Here is a 15,977-nt window from a genome sequence, read left to right on the forward strand (position 1 = left end):
CACCTTTTCTGGATGAATGTCGCTTCATCTTGAAAATAATTTTATCATAACTATTGCCGAATTTATTCCAACGTAAACAAAACAAAATAAGTTTGAAAACACGTCTGTGATAATTTATTTCTCAGTGCTTTTTATTTGAAGTGATTTATTTGGATATAGTGCTCGAATCTTTAGTACCGAGTGAGATTTACTGTGAAATGTGATGAGAAAGAAGTAAATTTGTCTGTACCCCCTCTGAAAGTGGCGTATTTCTAGTTATTTAGCATTTGCTAAAATAAACCGCCAGGTGAAGAATTCAACATTTATTGGTTTGACTGGGCAGTAAATGTGCTTTAAATTATATTCAGTCAGTTAAATCATCACGCCATAGCATCTCACGAGCGAATTCATGGAGACAATATAATTTGAAAAAGTGAAATTGTGGCAACTGGAGTGTAATTAATATGGCGGAACCATAATTGATAGATTGCCATCGACAAATGCTGTTTTGTTATCATAAATACATAAATAAGGGCACGCTGTTATGATTCGGCATTTGTGGATGTAAAATTGCCTTAATAAATGCTGATTGAAGATGATTCAGCTTTTTTTCGCTTTTTATGGTAACTAAGCAGCATTTCACATAGTTTGACAGTTCGGGCGTGCTGTTTTGAAGAAAATACGCAAAAAAATGAAAACGCATATTAGTTTTGCATTTTACCATGAGGAATAAGTGTACCTTGGTAATAACGCAATGTTAGTGACGTTATATTGGTGTGGTAAGTATTAAATTTGCAATGCAAATAGTGTTTTCGCATCTTATGAGTCCCAATACTGATTTGTGAGGTATAAATAAGGTAAGTCATCAGAAACCAAATGGAAGTCATGCAGCTTAAAAGCAGCTTTTATGACAACAAGCTGTATTATATGAGTCTTTTATCATAGCCGTAACAAATAAGAGTCGTTCAGCCACAGCAAGTAGTTGGAATAAGGTAGAGTAAAGTGGGGCAAAAGTTCGAGTGGGGTAAGAGTTTCTTTTTAAGATTTCCAGCTCAATTCAAAACAAATCTTATAAATGTTATGGTGGTTGGAATGCTTTTCAAGTAAGAGACTTTCAATCCAAATATCATAAAAATCGATTGAGATTTGGAAAAGTTATGGCTATTTGTTGTTTTACGACGTGAATATTGTAATTTTTGGTCAAACTTTCGTTGCATGGAACCAATTGAAGATAAAATCTTTTTCAATATTTTATGTAAGGGCGTTTCTAGGCCTGTCATAAGGTTGATTTGAGGTGTATAAGTTTTTGCATAGATGCTTGAAAACAATTTTTGGCCCATAGTGGGGCAAAAGTTCGAATCAGCGGGGCAAAAGTTCGACCCATGTATAAAATCACGGAAAAATTTGCAAATTGCCTAAAATCCACATATTATCTTCAAATTCAGTTAAATTTGTTTGATCGTGTGAAAATTGTCACCAAAATTTTTCATTTCCACATAGTTTTGTGAAAAACTGCTATTTTTGAGTATATTACAATAAACCCGGTTTTGGGCATTTTTTTGATGAAAATTTAGTGTGTATTTTTCGTCAAACTTAAGTTTATGGCTGGTGTATCATAAAAAGATCAATATTTTGTGTTTTAGCCAGCGAACTTTTGCCCCACACTAGATTCGAACTCTTGCCCCACCGGTGGGGCAAAAGTTCGAATAAGACAATTAATTTTGAAACTGTTATAACTAAAAATGGGTAAATATTTTGACACAAGTTTGTTCAGCAAAATTATAGCCAATACGTTGAAGATTCAATGTTTGGTTTTTGTTTTGTTTCAACTGCTATTGTTTTCCTGGAAACTTTGATTATACCACTAAGGTCGAACTTTTGCCCCACCTTGTATGCTGCAATAAAGCAGTTTTTGTAGCCACAAAATTTTGACTTTATGTTTTGGCTCGAAAAGGTTTTAAAAACAGCCAAGAGCCGAATCACAAAATATCATCTTTTGGCAACGTTAAATGTCGCCTCTAAGTATTAGAGCAATCACGTAACTGTCATAAAACATTAATAAATCCTCACGAAAACCAGGTTTCTGTGGAATTGTTACTTGGGATATAACCTACAACCATGAATTAGGCTGATACAAATATAAATTTACTTAAATGTGACCCCCCTTTCAAGAAGTCGAAAATTTTGAAAGGGGAGAAAGAGTAAAATGCAAGATTCCCAAAAAAAATTTAGGCGGAATTTTTGAAGTTAATTTTTGTCAGCATGTTTTACGAATTCTCGTAGGAACATGGCTAAAAAATCCGATAGAACACCTAATAAATATTTCGAGGATTTTCTGTAAAATTTTGGCCGAATAATCAACGATTACAAGAAGTTTCTGAAAGCGTTACTAACAATACATCTTGAATTATGTTTACTTACACTCATGTCTTAGAAAATTGCTGGCATAAATTTTGGTGCAAATACTTGTGGGCTTCTAGAAGGAACTTATTTCACAATATATTTATTCGAAGACTTCGGGTGCAGTTCATGATAATTATAAATAAAAATTATAAATTAAATATTACAAATAAATTATAAATTACAAAATAATGAAAGAACTTTGAAACATTATTGAATATATTTTACACACACAGCCAATTTTGATTTTTTGAAATGTTTTTGCTGCACTTCTACAAATAATAATAAATATAAGGTAACCTACATCTGAATCGTATCATTATTTCTACATTTTTTGTTTCACATTTCTCTAAAAAGTAGTTTATGGAAAAGTTGTAGATCTAGCTAAAACCTACAACTTTGCTGAAGGCAGTACGCCACAAGAATTACAAACTTGCAATGTTCAGCAAAAATGCGTATCATTACTTCCTTTACTACTTTTTCGAATGCCATATTCCCGTGAAACTGAAAACAAAAGAGTTCGACCAAAATAACTGATTTTTAGGGTCCGCCCTAAGTAAAAACTTTCAGAATCAATTTACTTAGCTTAAACGAAGAGTTAGATAAAAAATGTCTTCTCAATAATCACGTGGTCCTTTTTCTCAAAGTGCACCTCTTTCGGAAGAATTAGATGCCCATCCAAACACAACGCTTTCTATATACATCCAATGGCTAGCCCGAGAGCGCATTATTTTTTAGGTATTGAAATAGCACACTACACTAGCCAGCAACTGCGCTGGCTGAGGTTTCTATTGTGTGGGCTTTGGGTAGTTGTTAAACTTCCACTCGGCTGGTTAGCCGTAAACCAGTAAATTTATTACATAATTTACTTTGGATGATCAATAAAAATCGATAGAAGTATGCGATCATAGTGGACCAAGTGCTGATTACCATAAGAGCAAAAATGATCAGCGCGCTGAGGAATGCGAGAAAATTGAATACATTTCAAGAGATTTGTCAGATTTTTTAACATCGAACGATTCTTCTACTCATCCATCAAAAGAAATTTACAAATATTACTTCATTCTATGGATTTGATTTTCATTTTTGACCATTTACCATATTTGGGTAGGTGGTCAGAATTTGCAACAATTTCTGTGCAGACAGAGCGTACCAAGTGTTGAAAAGCAATAAACTGATTGATTATTGCAATTTTTGAGTCAATTTCAGAGTGCAATAGAAGTTTATGGTAGTTCGATGGTGTACGTATGGAATATCCTAGAACCCGTTCATTGGACCAGTATATTTTGGTCGGTACTCAAAATTTTCACTTGAACCACTCTGACTGAACGCTAATTTGAATATTTCTGGTCTTCAATGCTCTGACCCTGCAAAACCTCAATTTTCAAGCTATTGTAATGCCACTAATTTCGATATTGCCGATATGAATTATTGAATAATTTACGATATTGGTGTCGATGGATCTTGATAATCTGTTTATCTGAGAGATATGCACCCAGTTTTACCATGGAAGCATTAAATGATTGTTGTTTTCCTAGAAATTGTTCAGTCAGAATGAACCAACTCGCTGAACGGTGGTCTTTAGTTCAGTCAGAGTGGACCAAGTACATATAGTCTATCAAAAAATCGTTATATCAGAGGTTTGGATTATGATTTTTCATGATTATCACTTCACATTATACTGTTTGAAAGTAACACAAAGATGTGTAGAAATATTGAACCAAAATTTAAACAAATTAAAAAATTACAGTGCCTTAGACTTCAAGCCCATTTTTCTCAAAGTATGAAAAATGTAGCTTGGTCCACTCTGACTTAACGCCGACCATTTATGCTTCATTTTTACAAATTTCATGTCATATTGCGAAGCATCTTCATGTGTCATATACTTTGCGAAAAGGCAAAATAAATTCAAAAGGGGCAGTTCTTTTAGAATGTGCTAAAATTACACACATGATGTCCAGAAGAGCTCGATTTAGTGCGAATCGTATTCAACTCTGTGTAATTTCGTTTAAGCGTGTACAGAACAGAGCTCATACTTACACATGTGGTGGTGCCTCGAAAAAGTGTCGCTTGCGGTACTCCTTGACGTCCTGCTCGGTGTAGATCGGAAGTTCTTTGTACGGATTAACGGATATCAGCACGTGCCCGATGTAAGTCTGTTGGGATTGAAAGCAAAACGTAAATCAATGTTAACGCTCCTTCGATTATGGTGCATGCAGACACCAAAGTGAATCGCTTCTGCTAGCAATATGTCGGTAATCTGATCCGAGTTGTAATCCAAACTGTGACTTGCACTGGCAACAGCACACCATAAGGGATTATGCCATCGAATGGCGATGATTTGTGCTGGGCAAACATGTTTGCAAGCAACCCTTCTGCTTCTTTCGCTCTTCTCGAGTTGCAAAATTGCATAAACCGTCGTCATGTGACATTTTAGCATTGCAAACAAAAAGGTGGTCGTGGTGGGCACTTACGTAAATCAAATTCTCCTGGAACCGTTTCTTCAGATTATCGATGAAGGCATCCTCGCTCTGGTAGTTTTCGAGTAGGACCTGATCCTGCAGTCCCACCCGGTCCCGATCATGAAGTCCCCGTTCCATCGTGGTGCGGAATTTTGGCGGATGTCTGTGAAGAAACGAAACGTAAGCGGATGATTAGATTGAATCTACCATAGTTTTGAAATTGGTTCATTATCTCATGGTTGTAAAATGCTTATCGAAGCCCTTCGATTGATTGGAAGTGCTGGAATTGATTGATCTTATAGTGTCAGCTCTGAAATTTATAGCTCGATATGTGCAAGGTTCTGACTGCCCTTGGTTTTGTGAATTGATTCACTCCATTTACCGTAACAAATTTGACTGTGAAGTAACAGTGTTTGGGTGGGCATCATAAAGTTTTACAAGATTGTATCATTCAATTCGTATGATCAGAGCCGTCGATCTGAAGGCTGCTGAAACGCCAAGGTTAAACGCAATGAAAATTGGCCGGTAAATATAACGACCACTAACCGAAGGCGCAGCCCCAAACACGATGGAGTTTCAGTGTTTCATCAATGGTAGGTCATTAGTTAAGAGTGATTTAATAGCAAAATTTCACGATAGAAGCCAATGGAATTATAAACGAAGATTATTTGCCGTTTAACTCCTGAATTTCTGCAAACATCCCTAACATAGTTTTTTGAATGATACCTAATTATAAATTCAATTTCTCAACAGATTGTATTGCATATTTTCCCTTGATTTCATCCAGGAATAACACTTAGAATTCCATAAGCAATTATTGCAGGATACTATCGATGTTTATTTCAGGAATCAATCAAATTTATTTAAAGTTCTAATTTATTTTTCTATTTTTGTCTAAATTAGGGTTTAAATCGTCAAGAAGTATATTTAGATATTACTCATAGTCAAGTTTACTGCGTGAAGATCTAATATTTTTAATAAACAATTTTTCCTAAAAAAAATTAAATAAACAAGTTTTCCTAAGAAAAACAGTTGGTCGTTATTCAAAATTTTGGTTTTTGTCTTAATAAATACGTTCTGATGATACAACGAGAATCTTGAAATCTTTCTAAACCATAATTATTATTATGATCACTTCTCTAGAAGTAGCTATTATCGAATAATATCAAGTTTGAAGCAGAAAAATATTAATTAAATAATAAAATAGGCCGTTTTCATTAGTTATTCGAGATTTTCCACCAAGAAAAATGAGTAAGTGGAGATAAATATAGGCTATACTCTCGGAAACGTATTTGCGAATAACTAATGAAAATGGTCTATTTTATTATTTAAATAATCATTTTTTTTTTCATTAAACTTGATATAATTAAAATGGTAACTTTTAGAGAAGTGATCATGATAATCATTATGGTTTAGAATGACTTCGTATTTTCATTGTATCATCAAAACGTATTTATTATGACAAAAAAATAAAAATTTTGGAGATCGACCAGAAGTTGTTGGCTTCATAGCCGTGTGATTAGTGTCTTTTTTTTTCTTTTTTCTGGCGTTACGTCCCAACTGGGACAGAGCCTGCTTCTCAGATTAGTGTTCTTATGAGCACTTCCACAGTTATTCACTGAGAGCTTACTATGCCAATGACCATTTTTGCATGTGTATATCGTGTGGCAGGTACGAAGATACTCTATGCCCTGGGAAGTCGAGAAAATTTCCAACCCGAAAAGATCCTCGACCGGTGGGATTCGAACCCACTACCCTCAGCTTGGTCTTGCTGAATAGCTGCGCGTTTACCGCTACGGCTATCTGGGCCCCTGGTGATCTGGTGATTAGTGTCACCGAGGCATTTAGCCACATCGTGCTTAGGAGTGTTGGTTCGAATCTCGCCTCAGGCCGAAAAACTTTTCGAGAGGAATGTTTTCCGACTGTGCCACTGAGCGTTGAATGCTAGTTCGTTGTCAAGTGTGGTACTTCCTTCAAAGGGCAAATAGCATTAACGTGTAGTGTCTTTTTTAACTTTTTCTTAGAAAAACATTAAAAAAAAATATCTGCATCATGAAACTTTGTCCCAAACATCTGTTTTCTATCAAGATTCTATGGGGAAATTTTTTAAAATTCATAAAAATGGAATTTTTGTGTAAATTTAAATGTATGTTTTATTATCGAATTTTTCATGAGAAAAATTAAATATATATATATATATATATATATATATATATATATATATATATATATATATATATATATATATATATATATATATATATATATATATATATATATACAGTGTATATTTTATTCTTGTAGTTTAAATGGTTCGCTAAAACTTCTTAATAGAGTAACACATACATATATTGAGCTTTTCGGTAATCCAATCCGCAAGGTTATTAAAGTATCCATTTTTACCACGCGTAATGAGGTAATTAATTTCTTAATAGAGCATTTTTCTTAAAAATTAACAGTTTCAGTGTTAGAATTTTTTAAATATATTGCATGCAATAACTTATAGGCCATTTTGGAAAGTTATTCTTGAGACAAAATTATCGATTTTTCTTGGGAAAAAACTTATTCTACCATGACGAAATCATGTGCAAAATTTACTGCAAATCGAAGACGGCCAAGTTCTGTGACTGACCGATTTAACATGGAATGTGACATAATTGTTCAACTTAAAACATGGTTGAAGATTTGATTTTTAGAAAACTGGACCTCGGTTCATCGTATGACTCAAACTAAAGATACTGTAAACAAAGAGTCGAAATGCTCCAACTAGAATTCCAAATTTACTGTGAAGGTCATTCCAATCTAGCAGAAGACCTGGCATAAGCTTCGCTTCTTAACGCACACTAAAAATGGCTCGCACAAAAATTTGCATCATAGCAAATTATCTGTGTAAACGTGCCGGTTATAATTTTCAAGTTTTGCGCAGGGCTGTTAAGTCTCATGACCAACTTGCGACACTGGCGAAACGATTCTTCTCACTGTCACTAGACAAAGCTATATTTCATGTGTCCACTTCGTCACGTCGGAATGACTGAACTCTTATGAGAGCAATACGGCGATGTTTAAAACTGATAAGGCAACAGATGGCTCTTTTTCCTTGGTAGTGAAAACGAAATCCTGAATCAAAGAAAGCACCACGGAAGATGAACTAAACACCAAAAATTATCTATCCACATTACACTTGATTTCTAATGAATTCGATCCAGTTGCAAGTAATTAACGTTTTTCATTATCTTCCATACGTTTTGACAGTTCTCGACTACCATTCTTCCATGCACTTGTGTTGAAAGTTTGAGAAATTTGAGAAACAAGCGTAGCGCGATTAGTGAGTGGAATCTAAACATCAGAATTGACGCTCGGCGGCCAGTGAGAGAAACTGGATGTTCGAAAGGCTGTTGTCTGTACTTTTTGCCGCTGGCGCCAACTGTTAGCATTTTAGAACGAAATAAACAGCCATTACCCTATTTTAATGTTGTTTTGCTATTAAAATGTCTATCTCATTTTGGAGAATTTCGGGAAGTAAATGTGTTTGATAAGTTAAGTGGATATCCTTCCATGACTCCAGCAGTGTAAATAACAATCATACCGTAATTTCGGGTGAAATTGATCATTTTTCACGGTTTTTCTATTCTGTTTTCTATAATGTTAACAATACCAAACAACTAAATGCAGGAAAACAAGTACGAAGGTGAGTCTCATCGACTTATGTACCGAAATTTTCTAACAAATGTCATTTTAGTGTTAACAAATACCTTTAAAATAAAAAATCAGGAGATCTCATTTCGGGGTGAAATTGATCACTTGTCAATGCCATTATTGTTAGTTTCCAAAACAACTCTATATGATAAATTTGAGCTTCCTGAATCCGAATATGCTTGTAAAATTCTTAACAATGCAATATTTATATAAATAACGAATAGTTAAATTTCAAGAATTCCGTGGAAAACGCCTAAATGTATGCAATTTCCTAAGGAATTCAATGATATCTAACAGAAATTTGATTATGTCAACCATATGAGTTAATTGGCCCGAGTTTTGGTGATGAAATCTGGTTTGGGGATATGTCTCAAGCATCCTCACAAACTTTCAGGTTCATACCATGTTCAAATCCTTGCTTATGAATAGAAGTTCATAGCTGTTTGTCAATACTGCACCGTGCATGATTTTGAAATTTTACGTTATTTTCATAGTAATGAACATTATTTAACGCAAAAAACTTCACAACACACAATTCTACAATAGTTATGACAAGCAACGTACATTTACTGTAGCTTACATTGATATTTGTGCCCCATTACGAATAAATAAAATCGTGTGATACGATGATCAATTTCACCCTTCTGATCAATTACACCCGATTTTACGGTACCAGATAATGAACTGAAATTTATCAAGTATACTACTCCGTCGAAAGCTGTAGCAACGGAAGAATGAAAGAGAATTTGAAAAAAATGTTCAGATGTTCAGATGTTCGGCTCTTCGTATTTCAGTCTCTTTATCTCAAACGTACACGTAGAAATCAGACTACCTAAAAAAAAAGCTTTTTTAAACTATATTTTAACTTGTTTCTAAGAAAATTCAGAATTCAAATACGAATTATTTCTGTAAAGACATCTGATGTTGATTTGAGCTTTTTAAAACTATGATTAAATTATACCATTGTAATATGTTTTTGGAAGTACGATTTCGATGGTACATAACATAATACAATTGTTCCGATCGGAAATTATAACAATACGCCCGATCAATTAACGCATCTATCGGGAAAAAAATTGAGTAACTCGTGCATCTGCCTATATTCACATAGTCGACATAAGTGCCAATATGACCAAAATGCATTTTTTTATTGTTATTCTTTACCATTCTTTACCTCATAATAATACACTGGTTGGACATGCAAACATCGCTTACCCAGCGTAACAAAAATGGCATTTATTTTGTGTCTCAAGAATCAAATTATGTATCTCTAGTAGATTTTGGGCCGCTGAATCTGATGCCGTTTTCAGAAATGTTCCAGCACGTCACAAATTTTAGCTACAGGTCGCCAAAGTTGTATAAAACACTGATTTCATTGATGTTTACATGAGATTTAAAGTATGATTTGTCAAACTTTTTTGTAATCTAATCTACCAAGCATGCGAATTAATACTTAAACTTTCAATTTAAATATAATTTAGTTGAAATTACACGATAAAATTTAGATTCAATCGCAAAAAAATTGCAGTCTGGATACTAAATTATTCGTTTCACTTATATGGCAAAATACAATATTTTTCTGAATCACCGTAAAATAAGTTTTAGCATTGAAAATGTTATGAGCTTTGTTGATTAATATTGTTTTACACATGAAGTTTGAATGGTGTGGCAAATTAAGCAAATGAATTGCCGCACAAGCTGGTAAACTTGCATGCAAGTTGGTTGAAATAGTCAAATTTTGCATTTTCAACAGTCAATATCTCAAAAACTAGACGTGCTATGATATTTTTGAAAACGGCAATAGATTCAGCAACCCTTGATTGAGAAAATAGAGGTATTTTGGTGCTTGAGTCAATTACGTGTACCGCAGTGTTATTTGTTCTGAAATATTTGAACTTTAAGAGGAGAACGGATTGAAATGAGCATATTCTTATCTTAAATTAACACAAACTTTCAATTCGTACGTATAATCGTTCATCAATCTCACTGATTGGACCGATAAAACGACGTATGTGTTTGCAGATGACAAAAGTAAAAAATCAAGCAAAAAGTCTCGCACAGTCGATTATTGAATTTCAATCTTTAGCAAATGCACAGATTATTTGACCAAAATTGTTTTAAGATTCTAGAATGCGTTGGGAACACAAAAACGTAGTTTTCCAGCAAAGATAGTGCTGAGGGTTACATCGACCATGCATATGGGCAGTGCTTCAGAGACATTTCCATTTTTCCTTAGAGAAGGGGGCATAGTTTATTTACTTTACCTATTTCCCTATGCGAATACAAACAAACTGTTTGGATATTGATAATTCTGTCAATTATCAAAGATCCGAGAAAATGATGCTAGGAAATTTGAATCTGCTGAATGTTTTTTTTTTTTCATCAAACATGGACATCCATCGAAGAGATAAGCAAAGAGATCATAAAACATACGCTAATGAGCTAATGAGAAAAAAAAAATCCGCATAAACACTCTGCTAAGAATCCACCGAAGTTCTCGACAATAAATATTGCAGCACGCTCAGGAGCAAGGTTGGCAAAAATTGAGTGGCTTGAACTTTAGATGCAATTGGAGCCTATTTGAATAATCATGTGCTGATATATTTGGCTAAACAAGTTTGTTAAAAGTTTAGCTCTAGCTTATAATTCAAATTTGCTGATAATTTAAAATATGATAATAATAATAATCAGCTAAAAGAAGGGTGAATTGATGATTAAACAATTGGCTAAAAGTTGAAATTTGAAACTTTCCAATCAGAGGGGAATCTAACGTGGGAACGGACGAACTAAGTGATGGAACGAACAACTATGCACTTGCGCTTCGATTGACTTGTATTACTTCGATACATAATTCCGACTTAAATTATTGTTCGTTGCACTTTATCCGTTCACAACCAATCTACTTAAACTACCGGTCAGCCAGCTCCTTATCGAGCAAAGCACAATGAAGACGAATGGGAAAAGTAAACTTGAAAATATAATTAAATAAGCGCATCATACTCTGGTGGTGAACAAATCCATCAAAGAGTATCGTTTGGTTTGCACTATACATATAATGAGGACTTTGGCGTATTGGAACCATTTATGAAATGGGGCTATGGCCAGGTAGGTGCCTAATCGGAAGATTAGTTTGGAACGAATTTTACTGGAACTATTTTGACCTAGCTAAATGTGCACCTGAAACAAGACTTAATACAAAAATTATATAATGTGGTTGCCAATACAGAAAGAGTATGATTTCAATACAAAAACTGCATAAGAACCTTGCAATGTTTATATTTGTAACGATTTATACAATACAACAATCCATTCATCCATACTGTGATAGATACGCGAAAAAAAAGAGATAAGCAAAATCAGAACGTTCGATTGAAGGGATTGAACTCTTGGCTTAACCCACCGTCGGTCGCCCTAGTGTACTGAGTACACGCACTTTGCGAAAAGCCGAAAAACACGTTGAAAATCTCTTCAAATTGATCCGGGTGTTGGTCCTATTCCAAGATCTACTCTTCTTTTTGCTTGTACAGAAGAAATTTTCCGAAAAAATCAACGAAAAGTATTCGAAAACATCGTGTTTTCAACCTAAGTTTTTACGCGTGTACTCAGTACACCAGTGCGACCGCTCGTGTAACTTTTTTTACCGGGCCCGTCACACGAGTGGTCGCATCGTGTACTGAGTACACGCGGAGCATTTTGATTATAAATCTAAAACTAGGCAAGATAGAGTATTGATGTCTTCGGCAAATTTCTTCAGTTCAACGGTACCAATTGGTCAGTGGACAAATGAAACTTTGGAAACATCCTCAACTTCCAGTGGCCATCGGATTGTTCCCCGGGGGAACCGATGAAGGGGACATTTTGCAATGCAACTTCTCGAACACAAATATCTCAGGATCTAGATTGTTTAGCACGATGGTGTCTTCGGCAAAGTTGTTCAATAGGTCAAGGACTAACATGTGATAGGCCGCTTGATTCGGAATTCTGCCACCAGTTGGCGCTAGTGAGCATGTATTTTTTCAAACACAGATATCTCAGCATCCCGACTACCTAGAAAGATGCGGTCTTCGACAAAGTTGTTTAGTAGGTCATGCACTAACATATTATAGGCCATCTAACTTGAAATTCTGCTATCAGATGGCGCTAGTGAGTACACAATATTTCAATCACGAATATCTCAGGATCCCGATTTTTTAGAAAGATGGTGTTTTGGGCAAAGTTGTTCAGTAGTTCAAGGACTAATATGTGATGATCTATTCAATTCGGAATTCATTCACCAGATGGCGCTAGTGAGCATGACATTTTTCGAACACATATATCTCAGGATCCCGATTACCTAGAAAGTTGACGTCTTCAACAAAAGTGTTTTTTGTTTATTAAAGACACTTTACACTCAAAGAGTGCATTCGTGTCGTAAATTGTATTTTTTCATTTCACATATCAACAGCGTCTTACAAATTAAGAACATCTTGAAATTTTTCTACATTCAATTTGAAATGCAGTGGGCGGCTAGATTTTAAATACTTACATCAGGCTACACTAGAGGTCCTGATTCAAATGTTTCTAATACAGAATCTCGAGTTCCCGATTATTTTAAAACTTGACGTCTTCGTCAAAGTTATTAAGTAAGCAAAGTGCTGACATGTTATGAACAATTATATTTGGAATTATGTAATCCGGTGCCAGTGAGCATTTTATTTTTTAAACATCTTTTTATGCTGATATTTGGGCTATCAGTGCACGTTTTGTCAAATGTTTAAATATTTCGCTACCAATGAATTAATAGACAAGCACAACATAAAATGAGAGATATAAGGTTCATTCTATAGTTCTAGATTAAAATTGAACTTCTTTTTTACATTTAGCCCATTGAACGAACTTCTGATGAATACATTGATTATGTTTGCGTGAAAAGACTTCGTAAAACGCACAGAAGTTCTCACATAAAACGCACTATATCTACGCGGTTTACAGGTAGAATCATCTCGGAAATTCTTATGATATGGTGAACTAGATAAATGGAGATCCGTACACACTTACATTATGTCTCCGACCTCAGCGAAACATTTCAAGAACCCAAGAGCTGAGAATTCGGTAGTTTTTAAAATCGAATCTCGGAATATATTCTCCCGAGATATCGGAAAACCGAATTTTTCACAACATAAGTACTGTTCGGTTTTGGTAACATTTGTTTTCGACCCCAATGCAATGGGTTTCCTAAATTTGTTATGATAAAGCATCAATTATGAACAATGTGTATAACAAAATCAATGTTTTAGGATGATTTACTATTTCAATATCTAAATAATTTGACTACAAAACTGAGTCACAAAAAGATCGTTTAATTTTGGCATGCTTCGTTTATAGCAACATAAATATTATTGAATTTTGCTGCACTGGTATATTTGCGTCAATTCTACGAGTGGCGTGAGGTGACAATTGTCGGTGTCGTATAGAGAGGTGACAATTCTCGACTCGAGTGAATTGACGCTTCATTTGATTTGCACGGCGAGTCACGTAACTCGAGTCGAGAATTGTCACCTTGCTATACGACATCGACAATTGTCACCTCACACCAGTCGTAGAATAAACCCAATTGTGAAACCTCCATGAGTAAATTTTTCGCTACTCGATATCGACTCATGGAATCATACTATAATTCAAATTTCAAGTTTACTGTTATTACCCCCAACAACAGCTTTCCCCCAACATCAGAAGGCGCTAGTGAGCATGCAATATTTCAATCACGAGTATCTCATGATCCCGATTTTTTATAAATATGGTTTTTTTGGCAAAGTTGTTTGATAGTTCAAGGACTAATATGTGATGATCTATTTAATTCGGAATTCTTTCACCAGATGGCACTAGTGAGTATGACATTTTTTGGACACAGATATCTCAGGATCCCGATTACTTAGAAAGTTGACGTCTTCGACAAAAGTGTTGAGTAGGTGATAGGCCACCCAACTTGAAATTCTACTACCAGATGGCGCTTGTGAGCATGCTGTATTTTGATTGGGGCAAGCTGTCAAGTAGATCAAGGACTAAACATGTGATGTGACGTTTGATTCGCAATTTTTCCACAACACGGTGTTAATGATTATTAGAGCGGTTCATAATATAAAAAAGTTTGAAAATCCAATCTCGCATATGTTCGTTACTATAATTACCATAACTATAATGTTCTGTGAAATTTTCAGTTTTCTAGGTGGTTATTGAAAGGTGGCCCAAAGACGATGTAGGTTTATATGCAAATTACCATGGAGAAATTTTAAAAAATGTTCCAAACACGTTAATACTAGATTGTAAGTACAAACTTATCATCACATAGTAAAAACTCATTCTTCAAACTATAATAAAATAATTTGCTGAAGAGATAAATTCATTCCAACGGATAGGAGAAGAGATATTCATGAGTTTGTTTGCTTTTATTTAGCTTCATACGGGATTATAGCCCTGCAAACATTAAAAAGAAATTCCCAAACAATTTAGATCGAAAGGGATTTGTTTTTTCAGCAACATCCTTAATTAGGGTTTGAAGAATGAGTTTTTACTATGGGATGATAAATTTGTATTTACATTGCAGTACTAACGTGTCTGGAACATTTCTTTAAAATATTTCATAGTAATTTCCATGTAAACCTACATTGTCTTTGGGCCACCTTTAAATCACCACCGAAAAAGCTAAAAATTTCACAGAACACTATTTTTATGGTAAGGATGATAAGGAAGATGCGGGAGATTGGATTTTCAAACATATTTATATTTCTCATTTTGAAAATAAAATTAGATTAGAAAGATGACCTCTTTGATCAAGTTATTCTGTAAAGCACGGGCCAACGTGTAAGGGGTAAAATGTACTCAAAATTCTTCCACATTCAATTTAAAATACAGTGGGATGCTAGATGTACTTCCATCAGGCTACGCAAGAGGTCCCAATTCAATTTTTTCTAATGCAGAATCTCAAGTTCCCGATCATTTGGAAAGTTGACGTCTTCTTCAAAGTTATTTAGTAAGCAAGTGCTGACATGTTATGGGCAATTATATTTGGAATTATGTAACCCGGCGAAAGTGAGCATTTTATTTTCCGAGCATCTTATGATTCTGATCATTTGGGCTCTCAGTGCACGTTTTGTCAAATGTTAAAATATTTCGCTACCAGTGAATTGATAGGCAAACACAAAATAAAACGAGAGATATAAGGTTCATTATCGTTCAAACTCTAGATTCAAATTGATCAATCTTATTTTTATATTTAGCCTATTAATCGAACTTCTGATGAATACATTGATTTTGTTGCGTGAAAAGACTTCGTAAAACGCAAATCAGTTCTCCTCACATAAGACGCACTATATCTACGCGATATACAGGTGAATGAAGATCCATACACACTTATATTAGGTCTCCGACCTCAGCGAAACATTTCGCCCAGAACCCAAGAGC

General features: G+C 34.7%; 1 protein-coding gene across 3 annotated transcripts in view; it reads right to left on the minus strand.

Moving 5' to 3' along the window:
- Nucleotides 1-15,977, minus strand: part of LOC5575535 (myosin-IB) — a 146,612-nt gene that overhangs the window by 17,508 nt on the left and 113,127 nt on the right. For all 3 annotated transcript variants that reach the window (XM_021852953.1, XM_021852952.1, XM_021852951.1), the window contains 2 exons: nucleotides 4,854-5,004; nucleotides 4,420-4,535 (listed from right to left, as the gene is read on the minus strand). In XM_021852953.1, coding sequence (XP_021708645.1) covers nucleotides 4,420-4,535; nucleotides 4,854-4,979 — 242 coding nt within the window. In that variant the 5' untranslated portion in view covers nucleotides 4,980-5,004. The remainder of the gene's footprint in view (nucleotides 1-4,419; nucleotides 4,536-4,853; nucleotides 5,005-15,977) is intronic.

The sequence above is a fragment of the Aedes aegypti genome, chromosome 3 (genome assembly GCF_002204515.2).
Source record: "Aedes aegypti strain LVP_AGWG chromosome 3, AaegL5.0 Primary Assembly, whole genome shotgun sequence".
NCBI classification, from domain to species: domain Eukaryota; kingdom Metazoa; phylum Arthropoda; class Insecta; order Diptera; family Culicidae; genus Aedes; species Aedes aegypti.